At 37.7% G+C, this 14,572-nt stretch overlaps 1 protein-coding gene across 1 annotated transcript; it reads right to left on the bottom strand.

The window, feature by feature from the left end:
* Window positions 1-72: 72 nt before the first annotated feature.
* LOC109036769 (CDK5RAP1-like protein) lies at window positions 73-6,479 on the bottom strand. Its single transcript, XM_019051144.2, has 9 exons — window positions 5,973-6,479; window positions 5,057-5,290; window positions 4,323-4,536; window positions 3,622-3,767; window positions 3,126-3,331; window positions 2,222-2,506; window positions 1,885-2,034; window positions 922-1,062; window positions 73-276 (listed from the first exon to the last, which is right to left on the bottom strand). The coding sequence occupies exons 1-9, from the start codon at window positions 6,247-6,249 to the stop codon at window positions 163-165; spliced, it is 1,767 nt and encodes a 588-aa protein (XP_018906689.2). The 5' UTR covers window positions 6,250-6,479; the 3' UTR covers window positions 73-162.
* Window positions 6,480-14,572: the final 8,093 nt, after the last annotated feature.

Below are 14,572 nucleotides of genomic sequence, written 5' to 3'. Positions count from 1 at the left end.
CATAGTTACTATTTATTCCTAAGCTTTAAAAGGGAGGTATTGAGAAGGATGAGGAATGACAAATACGGTACAAATTCTTAGGAGTATAGTTTAATTTTTTTTTGTTTTGGTTCATTTAGTTCTATGATTTTAATAGAGGGTACTCTTCGTTTCATCCTTTCTTCATGCTGCAACACAGGATCCTTTGAAATTGTCGGCTTGAATGGGATCAAAATTGGTTAGAGTCGAATGAAACAGCGGCAATCCTTTTAAAACTTGTGAATTAGATTCCGTTATCTGTAAAATTCGAGAATGCTGTTACTGAATATTGATAAAGAATGAAAGAACATTTGTAATGTTTTAATGATATGCAGAAGTTTGTGTTATTGATATTTTACTTAAGACCCAAATTAGTGTCAACACATGAAGGCATTACTTACTTGCATCTGCAGAACAATCACTCTTAATATGAGCAAGGCAAGAGATGTATTGATGCTGTGATTCCAAGCTTATAATATAGCTTCTGAGATGATCTTAGTCTTGGAATAAATCTTCTACCATTCCTAATTGATTGAGACCAAACTCTTCTCAATTGTTCAAATATTGATGAAATTATGAGGGCTCAAATGAAGATAGTAATGATACTGCCCACAGGTTTTGCACAGTTTTTTCTTTTCAAATTTTAAAAATCATACATAACTCAAAAAATGTGTCCAATTTTTCTGGAAAGAGAACCCTTGTTGACACCATAATTAACTAGACAATGATAGAAATTGACTTGAGTTGGATTTGTTCTGAGAATCCTCTTCAAAGCACTAGAACGTGAAAACAAAAATTCAAACCCAGATCACAAAAATCGGATTTTCGCAATACGTCAAAGATTCATCCATCCTTTGAATACACACAGAGGCTGAAAAAAAAAATAAAGAAAAATAAACTTACAAGAACCGCAACATAGTCTCCCGGGTTGATAGGCTGTGACTCTGAGGATCCACGAGAGGCTGGTATTGATCCACTTGGTATGATAACTTTAGTATTAAAATCATTTCGGCCATAAAAATCATGTTCAGACCTCTTGCTGACCTATGGAAAAGATTGTAGAATTACGATGTTACCTACCTTGGAGTAAACGATTAAATTTTGCAACAGAATAGTTTAAGATCAACAGAATAAAGTAAGTATACGGTTTAATTTTAACCAAAAATTGAGACTTGTTTTCACTTATCATCACCAAGTCAGAAGATCCACCTTTTTTAGCTACAATGAGGTCGCTAGAACAATTTTATAACTTAGGTTATATTTTTTAAACGTTTTACATATTTTTGGAAAGAAGCAGTTTACTTTGCTTGCACAGCTGCCAGCAAGAAAGAATTTTAGAAACTTTTCTAAAAATTGCTTCATCCCGTTTTCTTGCACCATTAAACGCAAAATGCAGCATACTAAGAAAATTTGTTGGTGCAGAGGGTTGGTCTGTTCCCTCCACAGATCGGAGAAAACCCCAGTGAACATTCCACCCAAGAATTCCTGATGTACAGAAATTTACCTTAATATTATCCTGAAGGCATTTTCTGCCATGGAAAAAAAATGAATTGCTGATCTAACAATTAAATTGTTAAAAAATATGTCCAACACGTTTCAAATGTACATTTTACAATAGTGAATAGCTAATTTAACCACGAGGGTGCTTAAATTAGCATTATTTTATTGTAAAATCTACATTGAAAAAAGTTTGGATGCCTTTTTTTAACTACAAAATTGTTGAATCAGCAATTTCATTTTTTTCTGTACGTTCAACACCACCAAAGTACCTTTACCCTCAGTACTATTATAAGGACTAGGAAGGCCTCTGATGATGTTCTTCAGAGAAATGATGGAAAAAATAAAACAAGAAGAAACAGGACATACCCCTTCAACTAAGACCAATTGGATATCTCCTTCGTATGCTTTGTGGATTCTACTAGCTCCTTTCCGGTACACTACATTCATTCTTGCTATTCGTTCCTTCTTAACATCTTCAGGTACATCATCCTTGTACCGTCTATGAGCAGTAGTTTTCTGTAAAAGAAAAAAATTTAAATTTTATATGTATAAGGTCTCTATGGGTAAAATACTCTAGGGCTACATATTAATGTGAATGCCAATAGAACTCTCACTTATTCTCCTTCGGTCAAACATTTATTTTACTCGCTAGACTTCACGCTCTGACAACAAATAAATGGAAAAGGTAAAAATTATTTATTACCTCTCTCATGCTATAGGCAAACATAAAGGCAACACTGTATGGCACTGTTTCCATGAGAGTCAGAGTGTCTTGAAACTGTTCCTCTGTTTCTCCGCAGAACCCACAGATGAAATCCGATGATAGAGAAACTGATGGTATTGTTTCTTTAACATGTTGGATTAGCTCAAGATATGCCTCTCTTGTATAACCTCGCCTCATTCTTTCTAGAATTTCATTATTGCCTGACTGAGCCGGTAAATGAAGGTTTTTACATATATTTCTGCGACTTTTGATGACATCCAAGACCTGAAATCAAAGGTGGCCAAAAATGTGAGAAATACAGAAGAGAAATGTAAAAAATTGACAATATGTGGCATTTTTAATGGATGTAAAGGACAGAGAGGATAAAGTTTAGAAATTTATATTTTGAGGGACAATATACACAATGAAAAAAAAATCAATTTTTTTACATTCAAACATTCTTGACCAGTTTACTTTTTGACCGGTGTGCCACGATAGCAAGTGGAACAAAAAAAAACTCTAAAAGGGTCCAGCCTTTTTTAATTATTTTGTGCAGTTTAACACTGAGGCGCCTGTGCTGAGGCCTTTGTCAAGCTGTCACTGTGAGGCACCAATATCCAATTGGGCCATCTTTTTCTATCCATTCCACGGGGTACATGGCCCTTGCGGGTGGCGCGCTCAAAGAATTTTGCGCCAAAATCATGCTAACTACGTAAAAGCAGGAGCCATGGCAAGACAAGAGAGAGAAAGAAAGAAAAAAAATAATACTAGGAATCTGCTCCCTTTTTTCGGATTTACTTTAAATAGATTCCTTATTCTAGAAAGAATCAATGGAAAATAAAAAGAAATATGGATCGAAAATAAAACTTTTGGATTTCCTGAAGAAATTGTGGGAAATACATACCTCATCTGGGAAATCTTTGGGATGTGGAGAAGTGAATCGGATCCTCACTTCAGGATCAATTTGTGAAACTTGGTCCAAGAGTTCCGCAAACCTCATTCCACCTTTCTTTGGTTTGTAAACTGTTTTGAATCCACTTGCTAACTTAGTTTCACTTGGAAAAAAATGAGATTCTGTGGTTGCGTCTCGATAACTATTGACATTCTGACCTGAAATTAGAAAAATAAGATTGTTAAGTTGTCTGAAAATTCTTCCATTTTAGGCTTCCAAACTTGATGATGGAGGCATCACAGCTTATGCAGTGAGACGCTAAGTCTATTTTTAAAATGTTTCATTCAGCTTTCAAAATCAAAAGAAAATACTTTAAATTACTGTAGGTATTGTAGTAATTTTTATTCAAAACACTACGAACCTTCATCCCAAAAGAAATGTAAAAATAGAATTACAAAAGAGAAAGACTCTCTTTCATCTTAAAATTGTGAAGAGTAATTGTAATTACCTAATAAAATTATTTCTTTTACACCCTGTCCTACCAGGTGTTTAACTTCCTCTTTAATTGATTCCACAGGTCTGGAGCGTTCACGACCCCGAGTGAAAGGAACTATGCAGTATGTGCACATGTTGTCACAACCTCGCATGATGGATCTGTAAAAAATAGGGCAAAATAATTATCTCCATTTCATGAAATAGATACTGGGGAACGGACAGCATTATAGTAGCTCCTAAAATTCAAGTTTTGTTCTGTCTTGTCTGTTCAATGAGTTGCTCTGTCATGTCATGCATGATGGTCTGTCTGGCATCCATGATCTTACGTACTGCCTCATTCCTGACGATTCTTTCTGGAAATACCAGCGGATCTACGCCAGCAGTCCATCTCTGTTGCCTCTAAAACCTCCCGGGTCCGCTGTTTTATCATACTTCACACCCATAGGTCACTATGCTCTTGATAATCACGTTGTAGGTCCTTCTTTTGTTCTCTTTAGAGATCCTTTGGTCCCAAAGGACTCCATTTAACATGGCAATTGCCCTCCTACTCTGCATATTTCTGTTCTTGATGGCCTGGTCCAATCTTCTATCCTGGGTCAGAAAAACTCCTAAATATTTGTCAGGTTAGTATCTTAAGTATTGATAAACTCATATAATTAAAATTACATCTGAAAAAGTTGAAGTCACACCATTTTGGAGACCTAGGTTACTCACACAAATGCAGAAATTGAATCCTCATTCAATCGCACAGGCATGACATCAGCATACGTTTCATCTAGGGATAACAATACATTGACGGCGGATTGACTGTTACTATAAGTTGAGGCGAGAAGCCTTGGAAGATCCTTGTAGCTATCAGGTCCTGCTATCACATCAACAGCTTTTTCTTTTTCTAAGATTTGGTGCTTCAGTCGCTCGGCCATGCAACCTAAAATAAATCAAAAGGTTCCAGAGGTAAATAGTTCGGTCAAACAATTTATCAATGATCATTCAATCTAGGGATTCACATGCCTATTTCTAACAAGCAGGGCGTATTTCTGGAAATAATCATGGGGAAAAAAATTTTACACAGACTTACGATAAAAGTTTGTTAGGTTGAAATGTTGAAAGACTGAAAACTATCTGACGACTGAGGTTGTGGAAGAATAAGTCATGGACCATCTCTAGATGCTTTGTTAAAAACAGGAATGCTAAGAAAATCAAAACAGCCAACCACTGACTCTGTTTTCAATTGAATGATTCTGAAAATTAGGAGGCAAACAGTTCTTTTTTTATCTTTCTTTTTTTAAAAAAAAATAATTATGTTTGACCTATTAAATGTTGTCCAAATTGTAAATGATGATTTCTTCATTCTGTTCGAAGTGCAGGAACATTAGAAATCTAAAGAAAAAACATTTTTCCTAAAATTTGAAAGTTCACTTAAAATTACACATGATAAATGCTCTTACCTAAAACACCAATTTTTACTTTATTTTTCTTCTTTCTCCGCTTGATACTATGGAAGTAATGAAGTCTCTTCCAAATTTTCTGTTCAGGATTTTCTCTGATTGCACAGGTAACAAGCAGTATGACATCAGCTTCATGCTCTGATTCACATTTTTCATAACCAGCTGATCTCAGCACAGACCAAACAATTTCAGTGTCACTAACGTTCATTTGACAGCCATAAACATCAAAAAAGACTGAATAAAATAAAAGAAAAATTCAAAATTAGAAATGTCAATGGTTAAAGAAAAAAGGATTAGATAAGGCTCAACGATCGTTCGATCACATGATTTTTTCATTTTGACATTCTGAACGTTTCATCTCTTAATTATTGTGCTCCTGGATACTATCTCAAGAGGAATTTTGTGAAATTGACTTGCATTACATTTAATTTTGTACCTATCCATCATTTGGCTATAATGAACAATTCGATGATGAAACTATTATACAAGATACCTATCTCAGTTAATGTTGTTGCAGTATTCCTGTCATGCTTTATTTCTTCGATGGAAAATTACTTAAAAAATATCAATTCTAGAAAATTTCCATGATTTTTTTTCTCTTTACGATGAAAACTCTGTGAAAACATCAAGGAATGATATTCACTTGTTCTCCTCCAAAAACATAAAATGGAAGCGGAGATTCTTAAACACCGCAAACAAAATATGTTGTCTGAAAGTTTCACCATCAAAGTGTGTGCTGTTTGGGCTACTGCGATTCTACCTTTCACACAGTAATTAGATCCATTTTTAGGTAATAAAAGATGTTGACCTGATAGAGAGACAAAACTGAACTGCAAAATAAGTTTACACTTGCAAGTACTTAAGGTTTGATGAATTAAGTGAACCACTTTAGAAAAATCAAATACCTAAAGTTTACCTTTTCTTCTATTAACTGTCCAGTCAGAACTTTTCAAATACGGAGAATACTGAGCTGATAAGTCTTCTGGCACGAATTCACTTTCACTAATATGATTATTAGCGATAAAATCTTTGAGAGTTGGGCCATCTTGCAATTTGGATTTGAGGGATTGTATTTTTGGCTCACTTGCATCACAGAAGGATCGGTCTATCACTGTTAGCACTTTCGAATAATTAAAGGTCTTCGAAAGATGATCCAAATTTCGAGCAATGGGTAAAATCTTTCTGCAATACATGATTAAAAGGAATTAATCTGAGTAGGTAAGAAGATTTTCTCGGCAGAGGATTCTTTCACTAACACCGCACTGATCGCAAACACAGGAACTTTCGTATACTTAGTTCAATTCTTGAAAAAATTACTAACTGAAAAGTAACAAGAGTCATTGAATAGAAACTGCGGTTAAAAAGTATTATAGACTTAATTCTTACTTTTTTTCACACTCACTTGTTTTTTGTTTAGAAATGTCATAATGTCATAACCTAACCTAATTCTTAGGGCATGCACCATCGATGCAATCCATCAGTCAAAGGAACGCGGGAAATTTAAGTTTCGGGATTCGGGAGAAAAGTTAAAAATGAGGCCCGAACACATCTCTCCTACTTTCGGCTGTGTTATTCACGTAGTGCTTGAAGCACCACTACGAATAAAACAAACGCAAATAAACACAACATGGAAATAAAGCGAGGGAAAGGATGCACGTTTACGACGGCGCAGAGATACAACTATTCGTACTTGATGGACGTCCGTGCTGCATCTGAAAAATTGAAGGCGCGATGACGCGAAGCGTGAGCTATCAATGCTCTAGACTATATAGCAGAAGTCTGCTAATTGTTGTCAATGAGGCGTTGCTCAGATTTGGGAGAATAGTTAAAAAAGAGGCCCGAATACGTCTTTCCTGTCTTTAGTGCGGGGGCATACGTAACAAAACATATGTCCCGTGTGCAGGTTCGTGAAGGCATATTGTGTGATACATCAATCTCTTCGTTTTGATGTCTAGAAAAAGAAAATCGATGATGGCCATCTCAAATTTCATACAAACCCCCCCAAATTCAAGATGGCGGCCAAAATGGCGGTTTTGGGGTAAAAAAATTTAAAGTTTGCAAATACGTCGTGTCGGGTGTCGATTCTTATGTATTTTTGATCGTAGAATCCGAATTTTTAGTCAAAAGTTAGCCCAAAGGTCATTCTTAGGCCAAAATCCAAGATGGCGTCCAAAAATACCTCTTACGGGTACTAATTTGCCTATTCGGGTCTACATGCATTGTGAGGTATCAATCATTAGGTTTTCAGGGTCGTAGAGTCCGAAAATGAGGTCCATTTTCCGCTGCGGCTCTCAAGAAGCCCTTAAATCAAAGATGGCGCCCAAAATGGCCACCGGTCTTGCGGATGAAACTGCCATTTAGGGCAGCTATAACAAACAATACGTTCAAATTTAAGTTTCTTGGGTCAATAAGTTCGAATAGGAGATCAGATGTTTACTCCTACAAAAAATTAAGCCTCCGAATCGAAAATGGCTGCCAACATTGTTGCCAGTTAGAGGCGCAGACCGGTAAATGACTGATATTAAGGGATTTGCCAAAGGAGGGGTTTCGATAAGAGCCGTTGTTGGGCCCATACCCTGAAATTCTTCAATTCTACGATTGTTTGCTCATTTAAAGTCTAAAGTTTGCGGAATGTATCATAATTTGGTCATTTTCGGTCTATTTAGGGGTCTCATACTGGCCTGAACATGAGACTAAAGGCCGATTTTGGCGACAAATGCGGGTTTTTTTTAACATTCGACGTGATGCTGTTTCATAACGATCTCATCATCGGAGGAGATTATTATCCTTCAAGTACGTTCATTAAGGATGTAAGATAGTTACTTTGGCCAATTTTCGTTGATGGCAAACCTTGCGCTCAGAGTTAAAACGATCTTCTTAGAATTTTCTTGTTTTTCATCATGATTTAAAATGGCATAAATAGGGCGACTCATCTTAAACCAGAAATAGATTCCTTGGTAGAAAAGGTACGCAGCTGGTCATTACTTTCCTCCAAAATATTAATGGATTAAAGCCTCCTCCCCCCCCCCCAAAAAAAAAAAATAAAAACCTGTGTTGCCATATTTCATTGCCTAACATCACAGAAAACCGCGTAATTATTTCAATATTTGGAGGCTGTTCTTAGTAGAGCATATTCAGCAAAGCTCAAAACCCTCGATTTTTCATACGTTACAATCACATGATTAGTGATTATATAAATGCAATTATCCATCATTATTTTGTCTAATACATGTATGTATCTTTAGAGACTCCCACCGTGGCGCGGCATTCCTACATATCATTGGTAAAAATCGAGAAAAATGCAACATTGAAACGAAAATGAGAATTCTACTATCATCGCGCTGAGAATGTTAGCCTTATACAAAACTGAAAACTCATTGCAATAAAAAGTGTAATATTGGTTAAAAGGTAAAACAACATAGAACATGGTCATATCCGGGCGGCATCACCTCTGCAAAGTGGGCGATAGAGTCGTCGACTGCTGAGCTCATGTTGCATTCCTCCTTTGGTGCCTCACTCCTTGCAGACATAAGTCTGAGTCAGAAGATCGAAGCGTTTGCTAGATTAACATGCATGCGTCATTTCTCCAAAATTATGAAATGGCAGCTCAAAACAAGAGGTTTGATGCAGGAGACGGGGAACCTGATGAAGAAGCAACTGTAGGGAAACTGTGAGGTGGCTGGTCAGGAGTGAGGGAAACCAGGGTTTCAAATTATTTTTAGAAAGCAGAATTCTGATCGATCGCAGGCAATAAGAAAAGCGGGGGGTAGGGATTGTCAGGGTGGTGAAAAATCAGCATTAAGCACTCGTGATTCTGACACATGGCTTACTTTTTTTTCGGATCTCAGATCACGGTCACTGATTCAAAGTTGCATCTTCGTTTGTAAATATCGTGTACGAAATTCGTAAGATAATGGGCCACCTGCAAGCCCAAAATTTTAAAGCAATTATCACCAACACAAAATGTAATCTACTTGCATCTCTGAATACTGTAATTCGAGTCTTACATATTTATTTCAATATGCTCATATTCCGAGAAAGTTGCTGAAATCCTCGGCCAACTCGGATTTTTCTCGATTTTTACCGATGATAGGTATTATGTGCGAGTGCCGCGCCACGATGATGGGAGTCTCTATAGATACATACATGTTATAAACAAAATAATGAGGGATAATGGAGATGTTGCATGTGTGAGGAATTTGCGATTTGACTGTCGATTCTTACGTAAAAGTTCGCGAGAAACACGATGGTGCCACTGGTTTACTCTGAAATCAACTCTCAAGCTCAAAAAAAGCTCTCAAGTTGAGCCCGAAATGGAGGGGATATCCCACGCTATCCTGAGAGTCCACCTCTAAATCAAGACAAACTCTCTATGCAAAGATAAGGAGCAAGTACATTCACAGGGCTACCTCTTTATTTGGGGACTCCACAACGGAAAACACGGCAACCATGCTAATGTATTTGCTCCCTATCTTTGCATGGAGAGTTAGTCTTGATGTAGAGGTTGACTCTCAGGATAGCGCGGGATATCCCCTCCATTTTGGTCTCAACTTGAGAGCTTTTCTTGAGCTTGGAAGTTGATTTCAGAGAAAGCCTTTGGCACCATCGTGTTTCTCGCGAACTTTTACATAAGAATCAATAGTCCAATTGCATTTATATAATCACTAATCATGTGATTGTAACGTATGAAAAATCGAGGGTTTTGAGCTTTGCTGAATATGCTCTACTAAGAACAGCCTCCAAATATTGAAATAATTACGCGGTTTTCTGTGATGTTAGGCAATGAAATATGGCAACACAGGTTTTTATTTTTTTTTTTTGGGGGGGGGGGGGGGGAGGAGGCTTTAATCCATTAACACGTTGACTGCCACGCCGGTCGTATCGACCGGCCTCGAAGGGTTCTGCCGGGGCCACGCCGGTCGTTTCGACCGGGACCCGCTCGCTCGCATTACTAGGCTACTGTGAGGCCAGCGACCGGCGGAGCCGTGTATACGCTTATGGCTCACGACCGGCATGGCCCCAGCAAGAGAGTGCACTACTGAATTTTTTTTTTTTTGGTTTTTTGTTTTTTTTTGGGGGGGGGATTTTTTATTTTTTTCATTTCATGGATCTTTTTCTTTATTATCTGTATTATCTGTATTTATTAGTACAATAAAATTACAATAGTGTTGTTTTCTTTGCTTAATATTAGTTACAAACCTTAGAAATTGTCTGCATTTTGAAAAATATATTAAAAAAGGGGAATAACAATTGGGGGGGGGGGGGGGATTTTCTCTTTCAACTTTAATTTTCTTTTTCGCTATTTTTTGTTGTTTTAAGTTAGAATATAATTACAATCGTTGGTTTTTTACCTCAATAATAATTTTAGACATTTAAAATTTGGCACAACTTGAAAAATAAATTTTAAAAAAGGGGGAACAATTTTTTAGGAGGGGGGAGGTAGGGGTAAAAAGGTAAAATACAGGGTGTTCGAAAAGTCCCCTCCCCCCCCCCTCTATCTTTGGCAGAGATTTGAAACTTGGAGGGTGTTCCTAGATCGAAGGGAGCTACTTTTTGAACCCCCCCCCAAAAAAAAATTTTGGGGGCTCCCCCTTGGGGGGGGGGGGGGTTACGGACCCTAACTTTTTTTTTCAAATGGGAAGACCCCCTTTGTGATACCTCGTTCGAAAGAGCATAAAAAAAGAAATTTTTTCGCGCAAACCCGAAGTCATTATCTCAAACCGTTTCAAAATGGCGGCCGGTCAAAGTTCAAAATGGCGGCCGGTCAAAGTTCAAAATGGCCGAAAATTTGACAAACTCGATTTTTTGCCAATGGATTCACCTGAAATTCGGTATCTGGGGGTATTTTGACCCGAGAAGAACGAATTCGACGTTGGATTTTTCAACAAACCCTAATTTTTCAAAATGGCCGCCGATTAAAGTTCAAAATGGTCAACAATTGGCAACCTCGACTTTTTGCCGATGGATTCGCCTGAAACTCGGTGTTAGGGGGTATCTGGGTTTGTCTCCTACCCAGTTTTACCAGTCCTTACCAGTAATTCCATGCCGTTCGAGGTTGTAGGTTGACTGCGCGCGAGTCACGCAACGTTGCCGATTCTCAAGGAACACACGACCGGCCGGACGACCGGCGTGGCCTCCGGTGCATTATTTTTCACCGGAGGCCATACCGGTCGTTACGACCGGCGGCTTCAGGCTGAAAGCTGAAAGAATATTACGAAGGTTTATGAAGTTTAGGTTTGATATAGTCAATTCTCAAAAAAATACCAAAAAAAAAAGGCTATGGCGCCGGGGGAAATAAGTACCTAAAACACCGTGGCAGTCAACGTGTTAATATTTTGGAGGAAAGTAATGACCAGCTGCGTACATTTTCTACCAAGGAATCTATTTATGGTTTAAGATGAGTCGCCCTATTTATGCCATTTTAAATCATGATGAAAAACAAGAAAATTCTAAGAAGATCGTTTTAACTCTGAGCGCAAGGTTTGCCATCAACGAAAATTGGCCAAAGTAACTATCTTACATCCTTAATGAACGTACTTGAAGGATAATAATCTCCTCCGATGATGAGATCGTTATGAAACAGCATCACGTCGAATGTTAAAAAAACCCGCATTTGTCGCCAAAATCGGCCTTTAGTCTCATGTTCAGGCCAGTATGAGACCCCTAAATAGACCGAAAATGACCAAATTATGATACATTCCGCAAACTTTAGACTTTAAATGAGCAAACAATCGTAGAATTGAAGAATTTCAGGGTATGGGCCCAACAACGGCTCTTATCGAAACCCCTCCTTTGGCAAATCCCTTAATATCAGTCATTTACCGGTCTGCGCCTCTAACTGGCAACAATGTTGGCAGCCATTTTCGATTCGGAGGCTTAATTTTTTGTAGGAGTAAACATCTGATCTCCTATTCGAACTTATTGACCCAAGAAACTTAAATTTGAACGTATTGTTTGTTATAGCTGCCCTAAATGGCAGTTTCATCCGCAAGACCGGTGGCCATTTTGGGCGCCATCTTTGATTTAAGGGCTTCTTGAGAGCCGCAGCGGAAAATGGACCTCATTTTCGGACTCTACGACCCTGAAAACCTAATGATTGATACCTCACAATGCATGTAGACCCGAATAGGCAAATTAGTACCCGTAAGAGGTATTTTTGGACGCCATCTTGGATTTTGGCCTAAGAATGACCTTTGGGCTAACTTTTGACTGAAAATTCGGATTCTACGATCAAAAATACATAAGAATCGACACCCGACACGACGAATTTGCAAACTTTAAATTTTTTTACCCCAAAACCGCCATTTTGGCCGCCATCTTGAATTTGGGGGGGTTTGTATGAAATTTGAGATGGCCATCATCGATTTTCTTTTTCTAGACATCAAAACGAAGAGATTGATGTATCACACAATATGCCTTCACGAATCTGCACACGGGATTACGTATGCCCCCGCACTACTTCTGCTATGTTGATACTCGTTCTTTCTTCTTTTTTTAGGTTCTTTCATTCTTTCTGAGGATGGATTTGCAGACCCACGTCTTAAGCTCGTGTAAACCACAGCACTGGCTCGGTTCTTTTGGAAATAATGGTGCTTGGATGCGCCTGGTGGCTTTAATTTTTTATGTTTTCTTTAATTTCAAAAGTCTGTTGGTTACTTCGATACGTTCAATTTTGCAATTTTTACTCTGTACGATTGCTAAACTTTGAACCTGAAAATAGCGTAAACTTGTGCTGCTTTGCCAAACTTTTTTGAACCCTTCTCCACGTACGGGATGCCCTATCAGGAAATATCACATTACGCCCTTTTACCCAGCCAAGGGTCTACGCCCTCAGATGCGAGCCAGTCCGACCCTGCTGTCAGCCTACCATATGGACGTATTTCTATCAAATGGACCTAAGCGCCACAGAATAAGGAAGGTAGAGGAGGGCTTGGATTGGCGGCGAAATCGGGCGTCCGGCTTATTCCGTCCTATACTCGCAATGTTTTTCCATGGCGCTTAGGTCCGTTTGACAGAACGCGCTATCCGGGATTCTAAATTCCCTCAAAACTAACTCAAATTGGCGCTTAGTTCCGTTTGATAGAAATACGTTCATATTATTATTGTCAAGTAAATTTCAGCTTTCGAGAGGAAAGAGGAAAATTGTTTAATTTCTTCCATGAGGGGCTCAGAGGGCAAGGCGCATAAGTGCAGTTTTGCAAAAATTTAGATATTAATGATTTCAAGTAAAATTATAGTCTAAATGCATTCTGTGAAGAATTAGCCCCGAAATTCCAATTTTTAAGTATCAAAAAGTCGGTTTGAACTTTCTTTCCGCCACAAAGATCCATGTAATTTCGAAATTTCAAACATGTATTTCTCGAAATAGCAAAAACTGCACTTATGCTTCTTGTCCTCCAAGCCCCTCCAATCAAGTCTCCATATGATTATGAACCAGCTTATGTGTTCTTGGATCCATGCCTTTGTCCGTCGGGCCTCGAAGTGTAGGCATACTAATGAAACCAGTCTCGTGGAGGTGGAGGGGGCCTTACGTAACCTCTTACGTAAAGTTCCGCGGCGCGACGCGCCGTTAGTATCCGTCCCGAAACTTTATCATGATCAGGGAGTGATTCTAGAACATCGAATCAAGTGTCCCGTTCAGCTTAAAGAATCGCAAACCTTTGAAACGTTCCCGGGTTTCCGATGTGAGCATAATCTTTTTCTAAATTTTTTCATCATCTCACGTTTCTCTCCCTTTCCCTTTATAATTGAGGTAGTTGGTACTTTCATTCCAAAAATTCTAAAATGAATATTTCTAACAATCGGAAAATTTTTTAAGAGGCATTCAGAAATTTTCTAAAATAAAAAAATAGAAAATGCGTCCCTCTTGAAAAATAAGAAAAACTATACATTAGAGGTCTTCCGAACCCTTTATTCTTCTTCATTTCTCGCCCCTTCTCTCCTCCTCCTCCCTTCGAGAAAAGGAAGAGAGAAAGCAAAGGATAAAAAACAAACCAATGTACACATCGTAGTAAATCTGCTCAAGTTATATTCGATGTTTCTGCTGTATACAAGATTTCATATTATTTTCAATAATTTTAATGAAAACTGTCAAAGTATTTTTAACAATGGTTGACTTGTTCGTAGAGCATTTTTTAAGCATTTAGGTAAAATCACATTTCAAATATTATAACCACAATTTTGTCGAAAAATCTGTTAAAATATTTTAATGCAGGATCTCCCCACCCCCTGATTTGAAAATTTCCCCGAAAATCCCTCATTATTTAAACAATTATTTATTTCGAATTAATTCTCCATTTAATTCTTTAGTTCTTTATTCAATTATTTAATTCTTTATTTCTTTATTCGATTATTTAATTCTTTATTTCTTTATTCAATTATTTAATTCTTTATTTAATTATTTAATTCTTTATTTAATTATTTAATTCTTTATTTAATTCTTTAATTCTTTGCTTCCGAACCCATTTCCCCATGAAAAATGTCTGGCTATGCCGTTGTTGACTTTATGTTGAAAAA

Source organism: Bemisia tabaci, chromosome 4 (genome assembly GCF_918797505.1).
Source record: "Bemisia tabaci chromosome 4, PGI_BMITA_v3".
Classification (NCBI taxonomy): Eukaryota; Metazoa; Arthropoda; class Insecta; order Hemiptera; family Aleyrodidae; genus Bemisia; species Bemisia tabaci.
This window is presented reverse-complemented; position numbering and strand designations above follow the sequence as displayed.

Excerpts from the sequence above, each read along its gene's own strand:
- LOC109036769 (XM_019051144.2), bottom strand. The coding sequence starts at position 6,249 with ATGTATTGCAGAAAGATTTTACCCATTGCTCGAAATTTGGATCATCTT. Across the intron at positions 2,035-2,221 it reads TTGCCTATAGCATGAGAGAG|AAAACTACTGCTCATAGACG; the intron begins GTAATAAATAAT and ends TTTCTTTTACAG. Across the intron at positions 277-921 it reads GAGACTATGTTGCGGTTCTT|ATAACGGAATCTAATTCACA; the intron begins GTAAGTTTATTT and ends CGAATTTTACAG.